Source organism: Saccopteryx leptura, chromosome 1, assembly GCF_036850995.1.
Source record: "Saccopteryx leptura isolate mSacLep1 chromosome 1, mSacLep1_pri_phased_curated, whole genome shotgun sequence".
Lineage (NCBI taxonomy): Eukaryota > Metazoa > Chordata > Mammalia > Chiroptera > Emballonuridae > Saccopteryx > Saccopteryx leptura.
Window position 1 is genome coordinate 37740993 of NC_089503.1, and position 23016 is coordinate 37764008.

The 23016-nt window shown below is 36.3% G+C and overlaps 1 protein-coding gene across 6 annotated transcripts in view; it reads right to left on the reverse strand.

Annotated features, from left to right (window-relative positions):
* Positions 1 to 23016, reverse strand: part of GAS2 (growth arrest specific 2) — a 136434-nt gene that overhangs the window by 93994 nt on the left and 19424 nt on the right. For all 6 annotated transcript variants that reach the window (XR_010748929.1, XM_066364334.1, XM_066364327.1 and 3 more), the window contains exon 3: positions 20810 to 20931. Coding sequence is in view for 5 of the 6 variants with exons in the window: in XM_066364334.1 (XP_066220431.1) it covers positions 20810 to 20931 (122 nt within the window). In the remaining variant the exon portion in view is untranslated. The remainder of the gene's footprint in view (positions 1 to 20809; positions 20932 to 23016) is intronic.

Consider the following 23016-nt stretch of genomic DNA (forward strand, 5'->3'; position numbering starts at 1 on the left):
AAATAGTTTAAGTATTTTGAATTATCTGAAATTATCTCTGGCATAATATACAATGATGTTAGAAATGATGGTCAAACCTTTTATTCAAATTTCAGGCTTAAAAGATAAAGTGGACAATGAAAATTTAAGATGTAAATGAATTGAAAAGTTACATCCACATCAGCTTTATTCATAATTGCCAAATCTTGGAAACAACCAAGTTGTCATTTAGTAGATGAATGGATGAATAAAATGTGGTATATCCAGACAATGGAATATTATTCAGTATTAAGAGGAAATGAGCTATTAAGTCATTAAAAATATGGTAGGACATTAAATATATGCTACTAAGAATAAGAAGCCCATCTGAAAGCCTAAATATTGTATGATTCCAACTATATGACATTCTGGAAAAGGTAACACTAGAGAGACAGTAAAACGATCCAGGGGTGACAAGCCTGGGAGGAGGGGTGGTAAGTAGATGATTCATCATGAGATTCAGTTATCACATGGGATTTTTAGGATGGTGAAACTACTATGAATGATAGTATAATGGTGAATATACAGCATTATACATTTGTCAAAACCCAGAGAATATACAATAACTGAATTCTCATGCAACTTTGGAATTTGGGTGACTATGATGTGTCGGTGTAGTTTCATTGATTGTAACAAAAGTACCATTTGTGTACTTTCTGCTCAATTTTGCTATGACCCTAAAACTGCTCTAAAAATTAAAATCTATAAAAAAGTAATTATATCACTGATAGTTATTTAAGATGCACAAAGGCTTTACCAAGGACAAAATATCAGAAGTTCAACAACAAATGATTTTTTTTCCTTTTTAGATGCATTGTGCCTAATTTTACACATACATATACATGGGAATCATTAACTAAAGCAGGGGTAGTCAACCTTTTTATACCTACCGTCCACTTTTGTATCTTTGTTAGTAGTAAAATTTTCTCACCGCCCACTGGTTCCACAGTAATGGTGATTTATAAAGTAGGGAAGTAACTTTACTTTATAAAATGTATAAAGCAGAGTTACAGCAAGTTAAAGCATATAATAATAATTACTTACCAAGTACTTTATGTCAGATTTTCACTGTTTGGCAGAATAAATCTTTATAAAATAACTTACTATAGTTAAATCTATCTTTTTATTTATACTTTGGTTGCTCTGCTACTGCCCACCATAATAGCTGGAACACCCACTAGTGGGCGGTAGGGACCAGGTTGACTACCACTGATCTAAAGGATCTGCTACTATAAAAAGCTTATGTTCTCCCAACTAATTGTTTACATATGAATAGACAGAGATTGGCTTCTTAAAAATTCTAATAGTCTAGCCCTACACTCTAAAATTCAGTTAAATGTTAGGGCTATCTAAAAATTATAACAGAAATTTGCTCAGTGGTAGAGTGTCGGCCTGGTGTGCAGGAGTCCTGGGTTCAATTCCCAGCCAGGGCACACAGGAGAAGCACCCATCTGCTTCTCCACCCCTCCCCCTCTCCTTCCTCTCTGTCTCTCTCTTCCCCTCCCGCAGCCAAGGCTCCATTGGAGCAAAGTTGGCCCGGGTGCTGAGGATGGCTCTATGGCCTCTGCCTCAGGTGCTAGAATGGCTGTGGTTGCAACAGAGCAACGCCCCAGATGGGCAGAGCATTGCCCCCTGGTGGGCATGCCAGGTGGATCCCGGTCAGGCTCATGCGGGAGTCTGTCTGACTGCTTCCCTGTTTCCAACTTAGGAAAAATACAGAAAAAATAATAATTTTAAAAAATAAAAAAAATAAAAATAAAAATTATAGCAGAAATTTAATCTGATTTAACTCAGACAATCATTATTAAATCACAGCTCTATACCAGTTTTAACAGTAGGCATGAGGGACTGAAATAGAAGAAAAATAAGGCCAAGGTATATTTCTGAAGACCCTCAGGTCTTTGAAAACAGACTTAAAAATCATGACAACATATACTAAGAATTACAATAGAAACTTAAGTATTTAAATAGAAGCTTCAATTTAATGCTCTGGAAATTTAAGAGTGTGTATTAATTTGGGGAAAGGTTGACTGGGCATTATTATAGAACAGCCTTACAAAAGAGAGACAATTTACAGAATAGAAGTATCTCGAGTGTTTACCAGGCATAAAAATAGAAGGGCAGTGTATTGCATAGAGTTAAACATCTGGCAGTGTCTTGAACAAGCATGTGAGTTATGGATGAGTAAAGAATGTGTGGGGAGGAGAAAATGAGTCCAGAAAAGTCAACTGGGCCAGGATCACAAAGGGTATTTTATGCTTAACAAGAATTACAAGTATTGTATTTTCAAAGGCCCTGAAGAGGCCAGGCACATTAAATAACAGAATGAAGTGGCTAGCTCCAGGGGACCATATGGAATGGTGGAGACTGTGGAATCCTCAAGAGTTAATGCCATGTCCCAGAGGACTGCCATATTTATTTAGTTCTAACTCATTGTTACTATAAAGAGATGCAGTCCCAATGTTGTTTGATCTCCAAATTTTCAGAGGAATTTGGAACAGTGATTTCTTTTCCTTTGTCCACTTCCATGTTGGAACACCTCTGAATCACAGCTAGAGGAGCAAGACTAGAGAAATGAGGTCTGAATGGGAGAAAGAGAAACTTATTCTCTGAATATGAAAGATTTCTCAGAGAAAGGAGCATTGGATACTAGGAGTGACAGTCCCTCTGATTCTCCACAAAACTAATAGTAATTGCTAAGTATTAATTAATTACAGAAACTAAAACAAATTGATGATAGTTTTTTAAAATGTTTATGAGAATATATATTAGTTTTCTATGTCTTCTCTATAATCAAGGAACTCCATTAAGGAAATACACAGGAAAATTCTTTTAAAATGTATCTTGAGTTTTCTTATTTCCAACAAACATTTTGTTTATTCAAAGATGTAATACTTTATAATTAATGGCAGCAAATTTTGAGTTCACAGAGTCACTGATTCTAATATTCTAATTTTTTGGTGCCCATCTTTAATGTATCCAACAAAGAAAAGCATTTTCAGAGGTCTAAAGGTTGTTTTATAAGTGGATTCCAAGAAACCCAATTTAGTGACTACCAGATTTCTAAACACTCTTTTTTTTTTGTAACTTCACTGTACTGCAGATTTTGGGCACTGCAAATTGTATGTGCCCATCAAATTTTTGTTACTTCATTGCACTGCAGTTTTGGGGCACTGCAGATTATATGTGCCCATTAATTGACTGATGATGTGTCCCTAGCATCTCCATATATTTGAAACTAGAGGATGTAAAATTTTCATTTATTCAAAAAAGTACGATTTAACTCTTGAAACTGCAATCACTTCCAATAAGACTTATTGACCAAAAACCGTTATTTATTTAACCTTTTGGAACTTCAGGTCCATTGTTTGTAACACGTTTTGAGGATTAAATAAGATGCTTTGGAAAGTCCTTAATACTAATTCTAGAGGATAGCCTCTCTTCATTTAATGTTTTTTTTCTAATTTATGTCTACTTTAAGTTCTATTTACAAAGAATTATCTGATGAAAGTGGGAAAATAGTTACACCATCACATCTATAATTACTGTAATAAGTCCACATTTATGTAGAAAAACAAAGTTAAAACAGTTGCTTTACATTTGTATGGTAACTTAATCACAGTTTGTTTTTACCCGTCTGCTAATATATTTCATCATGCTGCGTACTTGTGTCTGTTCTCCACACTCCAATCAGAGCAGACTTTTCAAAAGGCAAATTTAGCTTCTCACTTCTTTTAAAACAAAGGCAAAGGTCCTTATATTATGGCTTCCATGGTGTGAATTAGTTTTGTTCCTACCCACTGACCTAGCGCTACAGCCCTCACTCTTTCCCATGGTCATACACTAGCTTCTGTTCCCACTCCCACAAACTCCCCACGCTCCCCCAACCCCCACCAACCATCACATGGTCCTTACCCATAACTGTTCTCTCTGGCCTTCTCATTCCTCTTTGCCTGATTAACTTCTAATCCCACACGAAGGATCATTTATTCCAAAACAGCACCCCCAAACTTGCTTAGAATTGGTTAAAACCTATGTGTTCAAGTAGCCCTCCTGTTGTCTGTGTTATTACTCATGACTAATTGATAAGCAGCCCTCTCCCTCCTGATTGTTTAGTTCATGAGGAAGGAAACAGGGGGTGGGTGGGTGGGGGTTGTTCACCATATTACCCCCAGCGCCTAGTACAATTATAGAATATTTACTGAATAAATACAAATCTGACTCTAGCTAAGGCATATATTACTGTCAATGAGAGTCAACAGAGTATAGTATTTATAAGCAGAAATTTTGGAGCTAGACTGCCTGGGTTGAACCCTGGATTTTCATTTATTAATTGTGTAATTTCAGGCGAGTAACTTAAGTTCACCAGCGAAGTGGCAAAATAATAGTTTATATATCATAGCGTTACTATGAGGGAGGTATGAGTTTATATGGGAAATTTTCAAAATAATGCCTGACACACACAGAAGTTTAAATGTTGTTTTGTTAGAAAACTGAAGCAAGAGAAGTTTTAAAAAACTAATACAAAATCAGCCTGAAGTTTCAATAAAACTCTTGAGAATTTTAATAACTGACACAGAGGCACAAACTCAAAAATGTCCTGCATTTCTACTTACATATCTTGCCATCTGAGATATCTATCATGTCATTTTATATTCTCTCCCAAACAGAATTTCCCTTTTTTTAGTTTCTTCCTCTCATCATTGTATTTTTTTAACCTTCAAAATTCACAGTATAGTTTTGATTCTTCCCTTCCTGTGGTGGCCAATAAGTCACCAACCCAATTTATTGCTATTTTGTAATTTATATACCTTCAATTATTATCCTTCCTCTTTCAGTATAGTTTTGATGCCCTTGCTATAAATCCTTTAATATCTTACATCTGAATAAATGCAAAAACTTTTCAAAATGTTCATCAGATCTCTCCAACCCAATCTGTCCATCATCATCACCATCATCATCATCATCATCATCATCTTAATCTTTCTAAATTTAAAGCTCCCAGTCTCTAGCTCAAGAGTCCAGTGTAAAAGTTTTACAACCACATGGATCCTCAACTTCAGGAGTCTCTGTGCCCAAAGTCCCACATATCCTTTCCGCATCAACCATGTTTGTCTAGTCACTATACCTAGAATATGTTTGGGTTTTTTCAACTTCAATATTTGATTCATTAACTGTGAAATTATATGGCATTTTCTTTTTCTTGCTGCCCATCTATTTGTAGCAGGTCTAGGTGATTCAAAATCTACTGCTTCTATGCAAATTTCTCTAAGAACTCTAACAAACTGACTTGTTTCTAGCAGACATCAATGTACAACATGTTTCAGTTGGCTAAGATTTAAGTGTACAGATGTTTTTGACTAAAAAATAGTATCTTTTACAGACTATGCCAGTTAAGGTATATTCAAGTCTATTGTTAGAATTACCCCTTACTCCTTTCTTATTTTTTCTTGAGCAGAAATGAAAGGAGTGGTGAGACAAGGAGCCCACAGGGCTCATAACCCTTGGGTATCCATGTGGGTACACTGCACATGTGCATAGGAGCCCATGATCTTTCCCCAATCCTACTCTTCCCCTGACTTTTCAATTGCAAAATAAAGCAACCCTTCTTGCCATTTCTCTACACATGAAACCCTGAACTCATTTCCCTCACTCTTTCTATACAACTAATCACCAAATTCTGCTAAACCCACTGAAAAGGGATAGAATATGCCACTCCAAAATATGCCACCTTGGTATATTATTTTTAATTAAAGGTGCTTGAGAAACAGTCAGTGCAGGAAGGACACTATGACCCTCCTTTACCTCTCTGAAAGCAGGGGATAAATCTCCCATATGAAAGGTACCCTTCTGTACCAAGAGAGGACAAGGCACTCTTATCACCAGAGATAGGGAATTTAGGGCCAAGAAACCTGTATAAACAAACCTTGTTACTTCCTCACCAATTTACTCTCTGAAGCCCATATCCTTCTGTCTTCTTTACTCTGCACAAATGTATTACTTTGTCTCAAAGGTATAAAAGCTCCCTGCTCTGATCACTTCTCTGTGTCTTATGTTTCTATAGGGCTCTCATCTGCATGAAATTAGTTTTCTTCTATTACTGGGTCTTATGTCATTTTAATTATTAGACCAGCCAAAGGACCCAGAAGGGAAGAAGGAAAAGGTGTTCTTCTTCTACACTGCCTAGGCTCAGTATAGCTCAAAACATCTACCTCTTTCCAGCACCATTACTTAATGGCCATTATCCTTCATCTGACCTGGGCAATGGTTCCCTCAGCCGTGCCTTCAGTCCCATTTTCTCCTCTCTCCTCCAGTCCATTCACCAAACTGCTAAAGTCATCTTTTACAAGTATTTTATTATGCTCCTGTTTAAAACATTTCAATGGCATCATGTTGTTCTTAAAATAGATACCAACATCCAGCAAGACTTAGCTCGGGTCTCATTTTTTGATGCTGTGGAATTATCCAGACACTCACTTTCCTTTAGTCCTGAGAGTCAGCATGCATCTCCACATCTGGGAGCTTTCACATGGTCTATGTTCTATATTTGAAACCCTGTGAATTCCTTCTTTCTCTAGCTAATTCCCATTCCCGCTTTGGAAAAGTAGAAAAATCCTAAAAGAGTAGGTGAGGTCAGCCACTGATGAGTCTAGATTCTCCCATACATATATATAATAGTAATAATTCATTGTTTGCTTAATTGTTAGCTTAATGTTATTCTCTCCTTCCTTCTACCCTACAAGGTACCTTGTGTTACATGCTATCTTAGGCATTCAGTAAATATTTGCTGAATAATCGATTGAATGTAATCAATATAAGGTATAAAATGGTGATGTAAACTTTGAGAACCACTGGCATATATTATTTATTTACAACTTATTATTGGTGTCTGTATTTTTATATGTTTCCATTTTGTTTACTTAACTATATTGCAAGGCTTTTGAGCAAAGACAGTATGCTTTGCTCTTTCTTTTTTTATTTAATCAGCATCTTGAACACAGTTAGCACTCAATAAACGTCTATCAGTTGAAAATTGTAGAAGAGCGCACTCTTGTAAGATACTTTATATAAGGTGGTCAGGGAAGGCATCAAGAACAATTCATACACATATCTAAGGAAAGACTGCTCAAAGAAAATAGAAAAGCAACTGGCAAAGGTCCTGTGGTGGGTGGGACCGGCTTGTTGGGTTCAAAGAATGGCAAGGAGGGCAATATGGCTGCATCAAAGTGGGGTAGGAGAAAGTCAGAGGATGTGAGATTACACAGGCAGTGGGGAACAGAACATGCAGGGCCTTGAAGGCAGTCAAAAAGATGTTGGCCTTTACTCAGAGTTAAATCAAGGTGCCACTGGAGAATTATTCTGAGCTAAGAAGTGACATGATCTGACTTACATCTTAAATTATTTGATGACATTTTAATACATATTAAAAGCTTACTCTGGCACAGATTAAGTACTTAGTAAATATTTAGATATACTTAATAAATGGCTTTATCATCACATCATGTGGCACTCATTAAGTCTGAGAAAAAAGTTCAGATATCTACTTTTTGATCTTTAAACAACATTTAGATACAGCCAATAGGACAACATGGAACAAAATATGTTTTGGTTCTTCATTTATAATTATATATATATATATATATATATATATATATATATATATACTTGCACACATTTATTATATAAGTAAAAATATAAATATTAACATCTCCTGTCTTAATGCTTCCACTCTACTTCACTTAAATCTGCATATTCTGAGTGCTGCATATTTATGACAATATTCCTCACTAGGCTCTGATCATCTAGGACATGGGTTCTTTGTCTGGGAGGACATGAACTTGAGATGAACAAAAAGTTATTTTTATTTTATTCTCTCTCTAAATTTTAATATTCCTTTATTATGAATATAACCAAATACAACAGCTCTCCCACTAGAAATTGTCGATGTTTTATTTTACAGTACAAATATTGCAGATAGCTGGAAATATTGGGTTTACTTACTCCTGCATTTTAAAATGTCAGTATTTTTTTAGAACATAGGCCAGATGAATAAAAAAGCAGATGTATTGCTTCTTTCTTTTTAGTTTATGCTTTAATATTTATGTTTGATATTGGAATAACTGTCATTCAATAATTAATTTCCATTATTTTGTATCTGTAATCCCTACATGTTTTGTTTCACATATTTAAAAATATAATTTTGAGAAGAGATCTGCAGGCTTCACCCGACTGCCTAAGAAGGCCCAGCACAAAAGCAAGTATTCCTGACCTAGAAGAGTCTATCCTCTATAACATCTAGAACAAAAGAGGCTCTCAAGTGATTTTCGTCATTTATTTTGAACTTATTTCATCCATTTTAAGATTCCTATCTTTCTTTTTATTTCAAAGGTTTAATTATTCTTTATTTTTTTAAAGTAAGTTATTTTATTATTTTTTTATTGTTGTTTTTTTTTCTGAAGTCAGAAGCAGCGAGGCAGAGAGACAGACTCCTGCAAGCGCCTGACTGGGATCACCAGGCATGCCCACTAGGGGTGATGCTCTGCCCATCTGAATCCTTGCTCCTTGCAACTGGAGCCATTCTAGCACCTGAGGTGGAGGCCATGGAGCCATCCTCAGTGTCTGGGCCAACTTTTTTTGCTCTAGTGGAGCCTTGGTTGCAGGAGGGGAAGAGAGAGATAGAGAGAAAGGAGGGAGAGTGGAGAAGCAGATGGTCACTTCTCCTATGTGCTCTGGCTAGGAATCGAACCCGGGACATCCACACACTGGGCTGACACTCTATCACTGAGCCAACTGGCAAGGGCAAGTTTCTTTTTTTTTTTAATTTTGGCTTCAAGATTCATAAATTGCTACATTGGTTATTTCTTAAATGGAGCAGTGATGGCAGCTAGACATCCATTAGACAAGCAGCCTAAGCCACTGTGAAATTAGACATGACTAGCAAAGTAGTATAAACACAAAACACATACTAGACGGCTTCATGCATGATATGTAATGCATTTTCAGACTGCTAAGTGAAACAATAGAAGGTATTCATGTAGTCAGCCTCTAAAAGCTTAAGATATAGTTGAAGAGTTCTGTAGACTGTCAACTGAATTACCTCATCTAGAAAACATTATGCCACTCCTCTGTAATGTACCAGTAAGTGCCACATACCTCGGACCACACACCAGTGACTATGAACACTTACATCTTAAATCACCTAGCAATCCTCAGACACTTTTAAATAAAAAAAGAACTCTTTTCCCCTAATTTTCAGTCCCTTGACAAAAAAGGCCCCTGTTATAAAATCTGTGAATGTTCTCCTTTCAGAAATGGTATGTACAGTCATTATTGATTTGTCCAAGTGACCTGCATTTCTCTAAAGTATTTAGTAACAGCTCATTTTAAAACAATTAATTTTCTGTTTTCCATATGGTGAGAGTGACTTCTCATGACATAGTGCTCTACATCCACAGTGCTTTGAAACAGCAGTGACCACAATGAGAGCTATCGAATGTCATGAAAACAGTTCCCCAGTTACACTCCTTTTACAATCTTGTCTTGCCCGTGTGCCTGCATGCGGTTCAATGCAGGATGTGAGCCTGTAAGTGAAGAGATGATGTCGTCATGGAAAAAAGTGATCAGGTTTACTTTTATGCTCAGGGGGCGACATTCTGCTGGTTCTGTGAAATTATGTGCATGAAAAGTGTGTGTGTGTGTGTGTGTGTGTGCCTCCTCATAATTCACAATTTGTTTTAATTTTTTTCCATGCTTTCAGAAATTTCAAATCAACATGTTTTATTTTTAATCTTATGCTTCATGTGCCTTTAATGAAACTGTTATACTGTACCAAAACTAACTTACAATTTGAACTATTGAAAGCAAAGAACTTCTGGACAGTTTTGCAGGAGGGTCTTTTATTAGCAGATCCACATAAACTTGTAGCCACAGAAACTTGGCAGATTTCTAAATGCTGCCACCTGGTCTGTCTCTCCCTCTTGATCTGGCATGTGAGGATTCTTAGCAGAGCATTGAATAGGGCTAGAAATACCCTCTCTCACATCTGAGCTCAAAGAGCTCAGCAGAAGCAAACTCCAATATGACAACATGAGGCTTTGAGAAAATAATAACTTGCTCTTGCTCATTTAAAAAGGTTGGCAACCATTTGTTGACAACAGATCAAAAAGGAGCCAAACATAAGAACAGATTAATCTTTTCTCACCTGTAATGTGAAGGGAATTCTGAAATAATTCTGATTCATTTTGTTTGCTTCAAGTACATAAAAAGAAAGCTGTCTCAATCATGAGTGTTTGCCACAAAGGTTAATTCCAAGATTTGCACAGGGTTTATTTTCCATTTGGCTAGGACCTACACATGTATCCAAATAATAGTAAGTAAGCAAAGCCACAATGTAGCTCAACTTTTAATTCTATCTACAGATAATTCAACAAACTTTATACTGTTTTAAGTAATTTTCCCAAAGAACCTCAGCCCACCTTCTTGGATACCTATTGGCTTTCTCTGCCACTCACCAAAAGAATTAGGTGACAAGAGGGAGAATGGCAATACTTCTATGATTCATGGAGGACAAAATGACAATAATTTTGACTTGATTTTATAATAATAAAAAATATTAAAGGAGGTATTAATGTATGAGTAGTGGGAATGGTCAAATGAATGTATTGAAATCCAATTAAAATTATGGCAATAGGCCCATATATAAAGAATATAAACATATTGAGCTCGGCTGTGCACATTATACTTTATAAAGCAGTTATTATTTTTAATCGATATAACTTTTGATTAAGGAAGTAGGTGAGACACACTAAAAATAAAATTGTAATAAACCTACGTGTATAAAAATATTTCGGTGTATACTAAATGTCTCAAGTTCTATTCTAAAGTCAGCCACACAATAAAATGTTGCCTTTCTCTTATTTAACCTGTGACTGCTGGAAATTAACTTTTTCAAATGACTTTATAAGCTTGACTTAAAAAATCTACGTATGACCACATACATCATAATTCTCCTTTGTTGAATAGACTCTGTATGCCTTTGCAACACCTTATCTCATCACCAATACATATGCACATCAACATCACCGTAAACATCATCTCTTATTCCTAACATAAACTCATCAGTCATCCATCAAATTTTAAAATAACATAGATATAGAACTTGCTATACTCCATGATCATTTTTACTTTTTTTTTTTTATCCATTGGTTAATCACATAACGCCTTTTTGGAAAGGCAATAGCAGCATTTATTGCTTGTTGTTCCTAAGCACGGTGATTTTCTGATTCCCTCCTGCACTATTACAGTGTATTTTTACCTTGGTTGTTAAATAGTGTTTTGATAGATGGCTAATTAGAGACTCTGAGGGGAAACAAGGATTCTTATATTCCCATTTCACTCACCAACTATTTTTATTGGACAAGAGGCAGTTATTGAGAAAAAGATGCAAAAATCACACAGTGAATCATCTTTATGGCTCCTTCAGTAACTGAAAGCCTCAACTCTTAATTATTGCAATAATACCTCATTTCAGGTGAAAAGATCTTTTGAGAATCTATTACCTGAAAGACCCTATAATTATTCTTCTTCCAAATTCTCAGTGGTGGGGAAACTCACAAAACCACAGTGAAACTCACAAAAACACTCACCTGACCAGGTGGTGGCACAGTGGATAGAGCGTCAGACTGAGATGTGGAGGACTCAGGTTCAAGACCCCAAGGTCACCAGCTTGAGCATGGGCTCATCTGGTTTGAGCAAAGTTCACCAGCTTGGACCCAAGGTCACTGGCTCGAGCAAGGGGTTACTCAGTCTGCTGTAGCCTCATAGTCAAGGCACATATGAGAAAGCAATCAATGAAGAACTAAGGTGTCACAACAAAAAACTAATGATTGATGTGATTGATGCGTCTCATCTTTCTCCATTCCTGTCTGTCTGTCCCTATCTATCCCTCTCTCTGTAAAGAAAAAAAAAAAAAAAAGAAACTCACAAAAACACAATTATCACTCATCTGATCTTGATTTTATTGGGACCATGGCAAACACAGGCCTTGAAAAATAACCCTCAAGTTGAATAAAATGCTCATTTTCCCATAACTTTTATCTTTAGATAGTGTTCTAAACTGAAATAATATAACATCCTATGACTATATAGTAACATCTACAATTAACTACATGACCCACCTCCTCCAGAAGTCTCTTACTGACTAGGTTAGACCTCCAGAGGCTACTATACCAGCCAGTCCTGTGTCAACATGTTTGATGTCCTCAGATCCTTTTTCTTCCCCTGAACCACCCTAAAATCCTCCAGTCCTCTGTCTTCTCCACTACTAAAAGTCAAATTTGTTCCATATAATTTTGAACATCAAGGACTTTTGAGTTAAGCAAAACCCATAGAAGGAGGAATTTCAAACTTGATGAGAATATAATTCTTTATGATTAAAAACTAAGTATTGCTAAAACCCACTGATAACGTTTTTGAATCTCCAAGTATAAACTATATTGGGCCATTCAGTCATTTATTCATCCAAAAATATATCTATTGAGCACATATATGTTAGGTATTATAATAGACCAATGTATGAATAAAGCATACACCATGTCCTCAAGTGTCTTACAGTCTACTAAAGCGATAACAAGCAGTCAACTAAGTATAGCAATGTGGTACAGGTACTCTGAAAGATGGGGAAACCATAAACATGGAGGTGAACATAAAAGACAACTCTCCTCTTCCAGAATCCCATTTCCCTTCCTTTTGGAAATAACCCCTCTTTTTCAGTCTGAGCAAATGTCAAGCAAGGTGAGGCCACGATTTGGTCAGCAAGTTGGCTATTAATCGCACTAATCAGATTCTCTCTTGCTAAAATTTGAATCCTAAGAGGAAAGATAAAATAAATTTAGTAGCTTAATGTTCATGAGCACACATGGTTGTAGGTACTACTCAGTGCTTATGTATATTAATTTATTTAGTCTTCATAACAACTTGATAAGGTAGGTACTATCACTATTTACATGTTACAAATGAAGAAATGAAGGCAGAAAAAAGTTAAGTAATTTTCCCAAGCTAATAAATGGAGTCATGTTTAAACCAGGAAGTCTGGCTGCTAAGTCCACACTACCAACCACGTCTGTTTAGCTGCGCTTTCTAAAACATGATTAAAACAACTGTTTCTGACAGTAGTACCCTAAAGCGACTGCCCAAGTAACTATGCTTTATAACTTTCTAAAATAATGTAAATCTTAGGCCCTGGAAGACCTTTGTTTTTTATTTTAGTACCAGAGAGTAAAGTTTAGGCATGAACCCTTAGAAAAATATGAGATATATAGAATTGGTGTTGAGGTTCATATTAGGAAAAAAAAATGTGGAATGGAAAACTAGCAGCTGGTGTATTATGCTGAGGTTGAAGAATAAATTCTTTTTGTGGATTTTTACGCTTATACTATTTGGGGGTCCTGTTTTGAAAAAGAATACAGGATTATGTATATAAATTTATGTATTTAGTATAATAAAAGAAGGCAAAACAAATTAGTAACTTTTAAAAGATGATAAACACTGGAACCATCCCAAAGCACAAAAAAAATCCCCACAATATTTTTATTAATTAACTGCTCCACAGAACCCTATTTTATTTTTTCTTGAAGATTTTGTCTTTATACTTTTTGATTGCCTCTTCATAAACAACAATTTAGAAATATTTTCATAGGGAGAACAAAAAGACTACCCAATTTTTTTTTCAGCATGAATAATCAGAACAAATGTTTCAAATATGTTTTGAAAAAAGCTCTTACAGCTTCCCTGCTCATTATTGGTAAATATAAATTTTGCAATTTACAAAAGTTCTGTTGTCAAACTTGAGAAATCTCATGTTTCTTTGTGAGCTTTTGAATCTGGAAGAATTTTCCACAGAATAGCTATGATACAAGGAATTCAAATAATATAATTTGCATTTGGTATTGATTCCTGCCCTTTGTTTAATTGCTGTCTGCTGACCAGTTCCTGTTTATAAATAGGAAAATGCTAAAATTCTTATTTTGGGGGAGAAGCAGAGATACGAGAGGATGGGTAAATTGGCAGATAACACAGCAAGCACTCCCTCAGGAAGCAGGGAAGGGACATGGTGGATTCCCCACCCCTGGTATTCTCCTGGACCAGGCTAAGGAAAGGATGTCAAACAACCTGGACATTCCTGGAACCATTGCTCTGTCCTTAAAATGTCAGCTAGCATAACCATACCTGACAGCCTCTACCAGGTATCAGAATACTGCAGCCTTGATCAGGATGAATTTATTTTATTTTTTCCATGTCTATGAATTTTTTATTTTTTATTTTTTTGTTCTTTTTTGTTCTATCCCTCTACTTCCCTCGCCCAGCCCTAGCCCCACCCGACAGCAGTCAGCTGGCTTGCTATCTAGGAGTCTGTCTCTATTCTGCTAGTTAATTTACTTTGTTCATTAGATTCCACACATGAATGAGATCATATGGTACTTGTATTTCTCCAACTGGCTTATTTCACTTAGCATAATACCCTCCCGGTCCATCCATGCTGTCACAAAAGGTAAGATTTTCCTTTTTATGGCCATATAATATTCCATTGTATAAATGTACCACAGCTTTTTATCCACTCATCTACTGATGAGCACTTGGGCTGCTTCCAAATCTTGGCTATTTGTAAATAATGCTGCAGTGAACATAGGGGTGCACATATTCTTTCAAATTAGTGTTTTAGATTTCTTCAGATAAATTCCCATAAGTGGAATCACTGGATCAAAAGGCAGTTCATTTTTAATTTTTTGATGTAACTCCACACTGTTTCCACAGTAGTGGTACCAATCTGCATTCCCATGATCAGGATGAATTTAGATCTATTACACAGCAAGACTCTTGACCAACACAGCAATTCCTGGCCAACCTGTTACAGAGTCTCAACATACATTTAAATACTTGAGTGCTACTAAGTATATTATGGCAGGGTTTTTTTCCTATTTATGTAGTAAAATTTGAGGATACTCATCTGAGGAAAACAGTATGTAGTTTTAGATTTGGCAGAATTGATTTACCCTAACTGTTCTAACTAAAATTCAGTGTGCTAGCATAGACAATCACAGATGATCCAGAAAAGTTGGGTAGATTTGCTAACACCAACATATGTGCAATGCCAGCCCACACTAAATGACAATACAAGGCCAGAAAACACTTGGGATAATATAAAGAAAGGAATTCAAAATGTGGAGGAGAAACACTGCATGCAATGATAATGCACATCTCACCTAAATATATATGTATTTTTACTGTGTCACTCAGTGGGGCCCCAAAAAATCTATTTTTTACTAAGATGTGAAGAACAGGTCGGTGAGGAAAGTTCCACAACTTTTTAATGTGACTTTTCTGTCCAGATTGAGAATGCTGATGGAGTAGCTCCCTCATTTTAATGAGAACAGATATTCTCAGGCTGGCAGGAATACATGGTGGCACTTAACTTCCATAGGAAAGATGGATACAGCTGCCAGAACACAGAGCAGGCTCATCAAATCTCCTAGAATGAGCTGTCCCCAAGGGGATCTAACAGTGACTTATTAATCATGGGGCCTTCAAGAATAAATTTAAAGGCAACTCCCTAAGTTCTTGACTTGTAGAACAAAAAAAACAGCAACAACAACAAATGAGAGAATCTTCCTAATGACTCAATTCCCTATACTAGAGCCAAGTTATAGATCCAGGACTTACGGAGTGAAAGGAGCCATGATCTCAAGTCTTGACTGGACAGCTTCCTACTAATCTTCAAAGGGACCTGAACTGTACACTATGCATTAGAGAAAGAGAAAGGCCTTGTGGGGATGAGGTGATAGATGGATTTTTTACCTAAGTCCACCTCACACTCTGACTACTGTGCCTTTGAACACATAAGAGGTTATTTTCATATGTTTTCCTGAATGAGTAATTGTCATGGATATAAGAACAGCAACTGTCAGGATTGTTATTACTTGGCATATGGAATAACTTACTATTCGGTAGGCAGACCAAATAAAATACTAGAACTTAAAAAAATAATCATAGATTCAGGCTACTGTCAATGATCCAAACATTGTAAGGAAAATGATTTCTATCACATCTCCCATCAATTAAACCAATATAAAAGATGGATGGGATATGAAGAACAGCAGGAAAATTAAAATGAAGTGACAGCTTCAATCAGAGTTGCTATTCCAGATGAGGTCTTTTCACTGAAGTGTATTAGTAAATATTCTGGCATTTGGCATGTTTCTAACCATCAGGAAAAGGCAATTTTCTTAATCCTGATGATAGAAAACTCCAGAAGCAGTTTGAATGCACTTGACAAAAATAACAGAGCTCTCTTACTGTTTGCATTGCAGCTCCTGCTCTGTGACTTAACCCGTAGAGACAATGGACATTTCCGCGGCAGACAAGACATTAAACTCTTCTATGTCATAACAGTTTGCTGACTTGATATTAAAGAATAGAAATAGTAGAAAAACTATATGGTTTCATAAAATACATGCATTCCAGAGGGTAAAAGATGAATTCCATGAATGCAGGATGGGTTTTTTTCAACTAAATGAAATTTCTGGGCCCAGTATTAGGAGCTATGCAGGAACACTGCCTTCTTTCTAAAGGACATCATGAAAATCTTCCTAGCTTGCTATTTGATGGAGATTGCTTCCTAGCTTGCTTGTTTGATGGAGATTGAACCTCCATCTTGAGATAAAAGTGACCTTTAAGTCATTCTGAACACATGGAACTTGATCTGTTTATCATAAACATAGTGCTAGATAATCAATTTGCCAATATATTCAGCTGTGCCAAGCAATACTTCATCATTGAGTAGAAGTGTTACATATGGGATTAGTTCAATTAGGCCTAAATATCCAGGTAAATTCAGTAAGTACAAACATGCCATCCCTATTATACCTCCTTTTTTCACACTGCTCCTTCTTATTTTTTATCTTTGTGAGAACGAGAGTGAGAGAGATAGAAAAAGAGAAAGAGAGATGAGAAGCATGAACTCACTTTACTTTTTCATTGTTTGCTTCTGATATGTACCTTGACCAGTGGGCTCAAGCTGAGCATGTGACCCCTTGCTCAAGCCAGTGACCTTGGGCTTAAGCCAGCAACCATGAGGTCATGTCTGTGATCCCACACTGAACCTGGCAACCCTGTGCTCAAGCCAGATGAGCCTGTGCTCTAGCTGGTGACTTCGAGGTTTCAAACCTGGAATCTCAGCATCCTAGGTTTATTCTCTATCTACTGCACTACCACTGGTCAGTCTGCACTGCACTGATCTTTTCTTTTATCTCAGCCTGTATATTTAGCTCATATCAAGTCCCTTATGTCTTGCTGATTATGAGTAGAAAACAAAGTCAAGTTTCTTTTCATATCATTCTACATGATACACTACCATTTTACTATGGCACTAAAGTTCTAGGTAGGCATATCCCTTTAAGATAGTATAGAATAGAAACACTCCTGATAAGAAAAACATTAAGCAAGACATTTCATTATTTATGATTTAGAGATGAGAAATTTTCCAGGTGTTTAGGAAATTAGAAAAATGGTGACAAGGAAATTTAATTTTATACTGGGAAATGATTTAATATATTTAAAATTTGAAGGTATTTATACTTATTTACTTTAAATTCTGAAGAATTAACCTTTATCACTAACTTCTCCATCTCTCTCTCTCTCTCTCTCTCTTTGCTTTTTCCCTAAGTTCTAGACAGCAAAATAATGCATTAAAAAACCCTTTTATTTTCACACTATTACACCTATATTTCCTCCATCTACTTCTGATTCATTCTGTTGGTTTAATCCTAGCATTATATTTGCATCTATGAATCCATTATATTTGCATTAAGAAATCCATGAATTTCTTAATGAATATATTATTATTTTAGTTGTATAGAGAGATATGTATAACTTTAAATTAACTGCAACTGAGACCTTTTCAAGAAGAACTTTTGATCACTTCTATTATACTTTCTTATTGTCAGAGATATCAGCAATAAGCACATATTTCTAGATTTCTCTGCATTCAATCTTGATAAGATGTTCTCTAAACAAAACACACTATTGATTTTTGAAGGGCAAAACTCTAATCTTTATGTCTTTCATTTAATTCCTGGATGGTACAACATCCTGAGGCATTGTTATCTTACAGCTCAGAGAACGAGGTATTCTTGATGGGCAAAAGCACTCTGGGCATTCTATCTGACTAGGATGTTCTTTCCGCCAAACAAGGAGTGGATTCTACGTTGAGATGGTGAATGTTAAGTTCCTTCCTTGGAGCATAATGTGGCATTCTACTAGGTAACAGAACTTCCTTTTTTTTCTCCCTTTCCCCTTCATGTGTTTCAAACCTGATCTAACTAACCAGGACTCTTTGAAGTCAAAGGAAGCTCTGAACCTAGGGAAACGCTTATGTCTGGGCAGAGGCTTTCAAGATACAAGATACATGAGACAGACAGAAAGGAATGTTAGGAGGAAAAAAATAAAAAGAGGTTGAACACATTAGGTATCTTGCCCCATGTTGATCCCTTAGTGGCTGAAAGAATCGTGCACAAAAATCAACAAGTCATTACTGATAGAAAAAAACAAAGTAAGTATACAATACAAAGACAGTCAGACGTTTGAACTCCATCTGGACCAGGAAGTGAAAGTTCATGCATCCGTATAATTACTCAGTCTTGATGGCAGATACTAACTTTGAGTTAGGTAATTAAGAGTCAAAAGGCATAAAACCTAACCTTGGACTTAACACTTATTTTGGTTTTCTCAGCTTGATAGGATATTAGAAAACTTGGTTTTGTTTAGATTTTTGCCTTTTATGGTCCTCAGCCCCAGAAATATTAACATTTATAATTATAGTGACTTGATATTATGATACATAAATTAAAATAAAATTAATTAAAATTTAATGGCTGCATACTAATCTTAAATCCTTCTACCTGACTATTGCCTAATTATGTAAATCTCTGCAGTGCTTCCATTCAAAGTGAGAAAACTCTAGGGCTAAGGGTAATACTTATAACTAATAAACATAGACCATATTGTTTTCTATTAATCTACTGATGCCCGAAAGAAAAAAATTATAAAATATAATGTATTTTCCTTCAGGGTATTTTATCAAGCCCAAACAGAATATAACAGTCATGAATTTATAACTAAAATATTAATTATGTAAACTGTCTCACATATTTATTAAATTTTCTTTCAAATATTAAAGAGTATTTAAGTCATTCTGAACACAGCCATATTTCACACATACCAAGCATAACTTACTCACTCAAATGTGTTTACACAGCTGCAAAATCCCCAAATTAACTATCAATCAGGAAAACGAAAACTATTGCTGTGAGAATGTGAACGTGAGATTCTCATTCCTCACGCTAGAGGAAAATTACTAAGGGCTTCCTGTGACATGAAATTAGAAGGGATCAAGTTGACTGTTGAATTTTTTAAAAATTCTGTGTTAACATCTCCTACAATACAGCTTAGTTTCACTAATTCAGAGAAGGTATTGACTAGCCCATCTATCTTTGCCACTACTGTCCCTAAACCAGGTTATTTATACCCAATTTGAAAGCCTCCATTTTTTTCTATGGGAAATATTCAATGTAAACCTAACTAACTACCTGGGTTTCCGTGAACCTATTCTTGATCTTGCACAAATCGCTTAGTCTGCACCTAACCAATGAAGTGGGTCCCAAACTGCTGAACGTTAGAATGACCTGAGGAGGTTTTTAGACACCTGCAGGTTGCTCCCTACAGGGGTTAAATCAGAATGTTTGGGCATAGGAGCCAGGTATCAATAGTTTTTAAAAATACTCTGGTGACTCCAATGTACAACAGATTTGGGAGCCACTAAATTAATTGATAATTTCACAAAGCTGCTTATAAGATTTTTTAAAAAATGAAGAGGCTTTTATATTATATAGTACTTCTTAAAGTGATATAAAATACTATCCCCAAGCCATGGACAGTGCTATAAAAAAATAGGGTTTTAGGAAGCTTAATCTTTTGTTTGGATGTTAGTTCAGTTGTATAAATAAACTATACATAAATAATCAGTTATACTCTTTTTGCCAGAGCTGCAGAAAGTTTAATAGTTGTTTTTATTTTTACTTTAAGCTGACTTCAACAATATTTTAACCTTACTTTTTAATTACCTCTGTTCCTTCACTATTAAAAATTAAGAATAGTATCGTCTATTTTCTTTCCTTCAAAAATACATTAAACATCACACTTTAATTATGTATTCATAATAAACAGAAAGAATATTGGCACTAATGTGCAGAAAAGAAATCTGAGAAGTCAGAGAAAAAGAAATTTGTCCAAAGTTACTTAATTCAACCCTACTGCCTATTTAAAACAAACAAAAAATTACGCACTCCAAATATTTTGTTCCAATATTCTGCTATAATGATATGTCTGGAAACGAAGATCTATTCAGTAAATCTTCCTTGACTAGATTTCATGCATTGCCTCTGCTAAATTTTTAATTAGTACATCAGATTTGGCCAGTTCATACACAGTACTTGTTTTGTATTAATACTATCAATTTCTATAAGCTTTTATTTAATTAGACTTACCAAAAGGATTATGTAATTTATATAATTAAGAGAACAAATAACATTACCTAATTAAAAAGCACCTCTGTGCTTTGTTGTTAATAGAGACAGCAATATATTCATTCTCAACAAAGTCCTCAAAGTTAAATGTAATTCATAAGCAACTACAATTGCAATCCACCTCCTAATCATTATTTTGCCTTGGGATCTTTTACCTTGGTGGGCTTATTAGCATCCATGCTCTCTTTGAATTTCTCCTGAACAGTTTCTGCAAGTTGACAGAGCAAGGCACCATTGTCCAATTTCTCCATAAACGTTTCTGCCGTAATCTCCTTCCCTGAAATAACAAAAAGAAGCATTTAAAAAGCATAATCAGTCAGAACAGGCGGTGGCACAGTGGGTAGAGCATCGGACTGGGACACGGAGGACCCAGGTTCAAAACTCTGAGATTGCCGGCTTGAGCGCGGGCTCACCAGCTTGAGTGGGGTCACTGGCTTGAGTATGGGATCATAGACATGACCTTATGGTCGCTGGCTTGAAGCCCAAGGTCACTGGCTTGTGCCCAAGGTCACTGGCTTAAGCAAAGGGTCACTCTGCTGGAGCCCCTGCGTCAAGGCACATATAAAAAAGCAATCAGGCCCTGGCTTAGCAGTAGAGCTTCGGCCTGGCGTGCAGGGGACCCGGGTTCGATTCCCGGCCAGGGCACATAGGAGAAGCGCCCATTTGCTTCTCCACCCCCCTCCTTCCTCTCTGTGTCTCTCTTCCCTTCCTGCAGCCAAGGCTCCATTGGAGCAAAGATGGCCCGGGTGCTGGGGATGGCTCCTTGGCCTATGCCCCAGGCGCTAGAGTGGCTCTGGTCGCGGCAGAGCGATGCCCTGGAGGGGCAGAGCATCGCCCCCTGGTGGGCAGAGCTTCGCCCCTGGTGGGCGTGCCGGGTGGATCCCGGTCGGGTGCATGCGGGAGTCTGTTTGACTGTCTCTCCCTGTTTCCAGCTTCAGAAAAGTACAAAAAAAAAAAAAAAAAAAAAAAGCAATCAATGAACAACTATGGTGCCACAATGAAGAATTGATGCTTCTCATCTCTCTCCCTTCCTGACTGTCTGTCCTGTCCCTCTCTTTGACTCTGTCTGTCTCTGTAAAAAATAAATAAATAAAAAAAATAAAAAGCATAATCATTCCCCAACACAAATGTGGCATTTATGTCAACATATTTGACATAGTGTTTATCACCAAAATTTCTTCTTCATCTGGGTTACATGTCTGGGATAGGAACTCACCAGAAAGAATTTTATCTTTGAAATATTATGTTTCCCTTTGGTAGCATGAAAATTACATTTTAATAATACAGTTTCAACTGCATAAATATTTTTATTTTACATTAAAAGTGACAAAATAATATTCTGAGTGGAAGAGCCCCACCATTTAACAATCAAGCAGTCAGCAAAACTCAAAGAACTAGCTTCACCAACGATGTACAATTCAGCATCTGCGATTTGTTTAGTTCTCACCCTCAGTGGCCCATTCAGTGACTTCTGCCTACAAGGCAAGGGCATAAAGAAGAACTAGTATTTTGTGTTATGGATATGTCTCTGATAATAAGAATGCCATAGTTCCCTTCTTTACACTGAAATAGAATCTAAGTATATCAACCACCGTTGGCAAGTTTAACAGCATGAATGCATAAAGTCACATCACTACGTTCCATTGAATTTGTTTTCCTGGTTAAGATAATACAGGCAAAACCAGTGCCATTGATAAACTCTCTTTGTAAGTAAACACTCTAACCATTTCCCTTCCTGCTGCTGTCCTTGAACCATAGAATTATCAGATGCAGACCTCTGCTTTATTCTGTCTCCTCACAACCACTCACAGCTGCCTATACTGCTCTTATGAACACGATTCACGATTGTTCATCCCTGACATTTCACTGGTTAACCATTATTTTTCTTCTTTCTTATATGCTCCCAAAGCATATTTTCTTTCTTCCTTTTCTCTTTTATTTTATAACAGCCTTAATGTGATATAGTTTGCATACCTTAAAATTCACTCATTTCGAGTGTAGACTTCAATGATTTTTTGTACACTGTATTCACAGTTATGCAATCATCACCACAACCAACTTCAGGACATTTTTATAACACCCTAAAAAAAAGCCTGTACCTTTGGTTACTCCTGATTGCTTTATTCCTCAAGCCTGAATAAAATCACTATTTTTTTTCTTATATGCTCCTCCAAACTCATCTCCCCCAAAGCTCTCTCCTGTTACTAGTTCTGTAATTCTCTTACATTTCAGAGTATTTTACTTCCCTGCCTTAATTTCCTATAACTTATTAGTGACAAATCCTGTAGCTTCCTTCTAGTCCTTGTGCCATGGCCTTATTAAAAAATTTCCTGCCCTGGCCGGTTGGCTCAGCGGTAGAGCG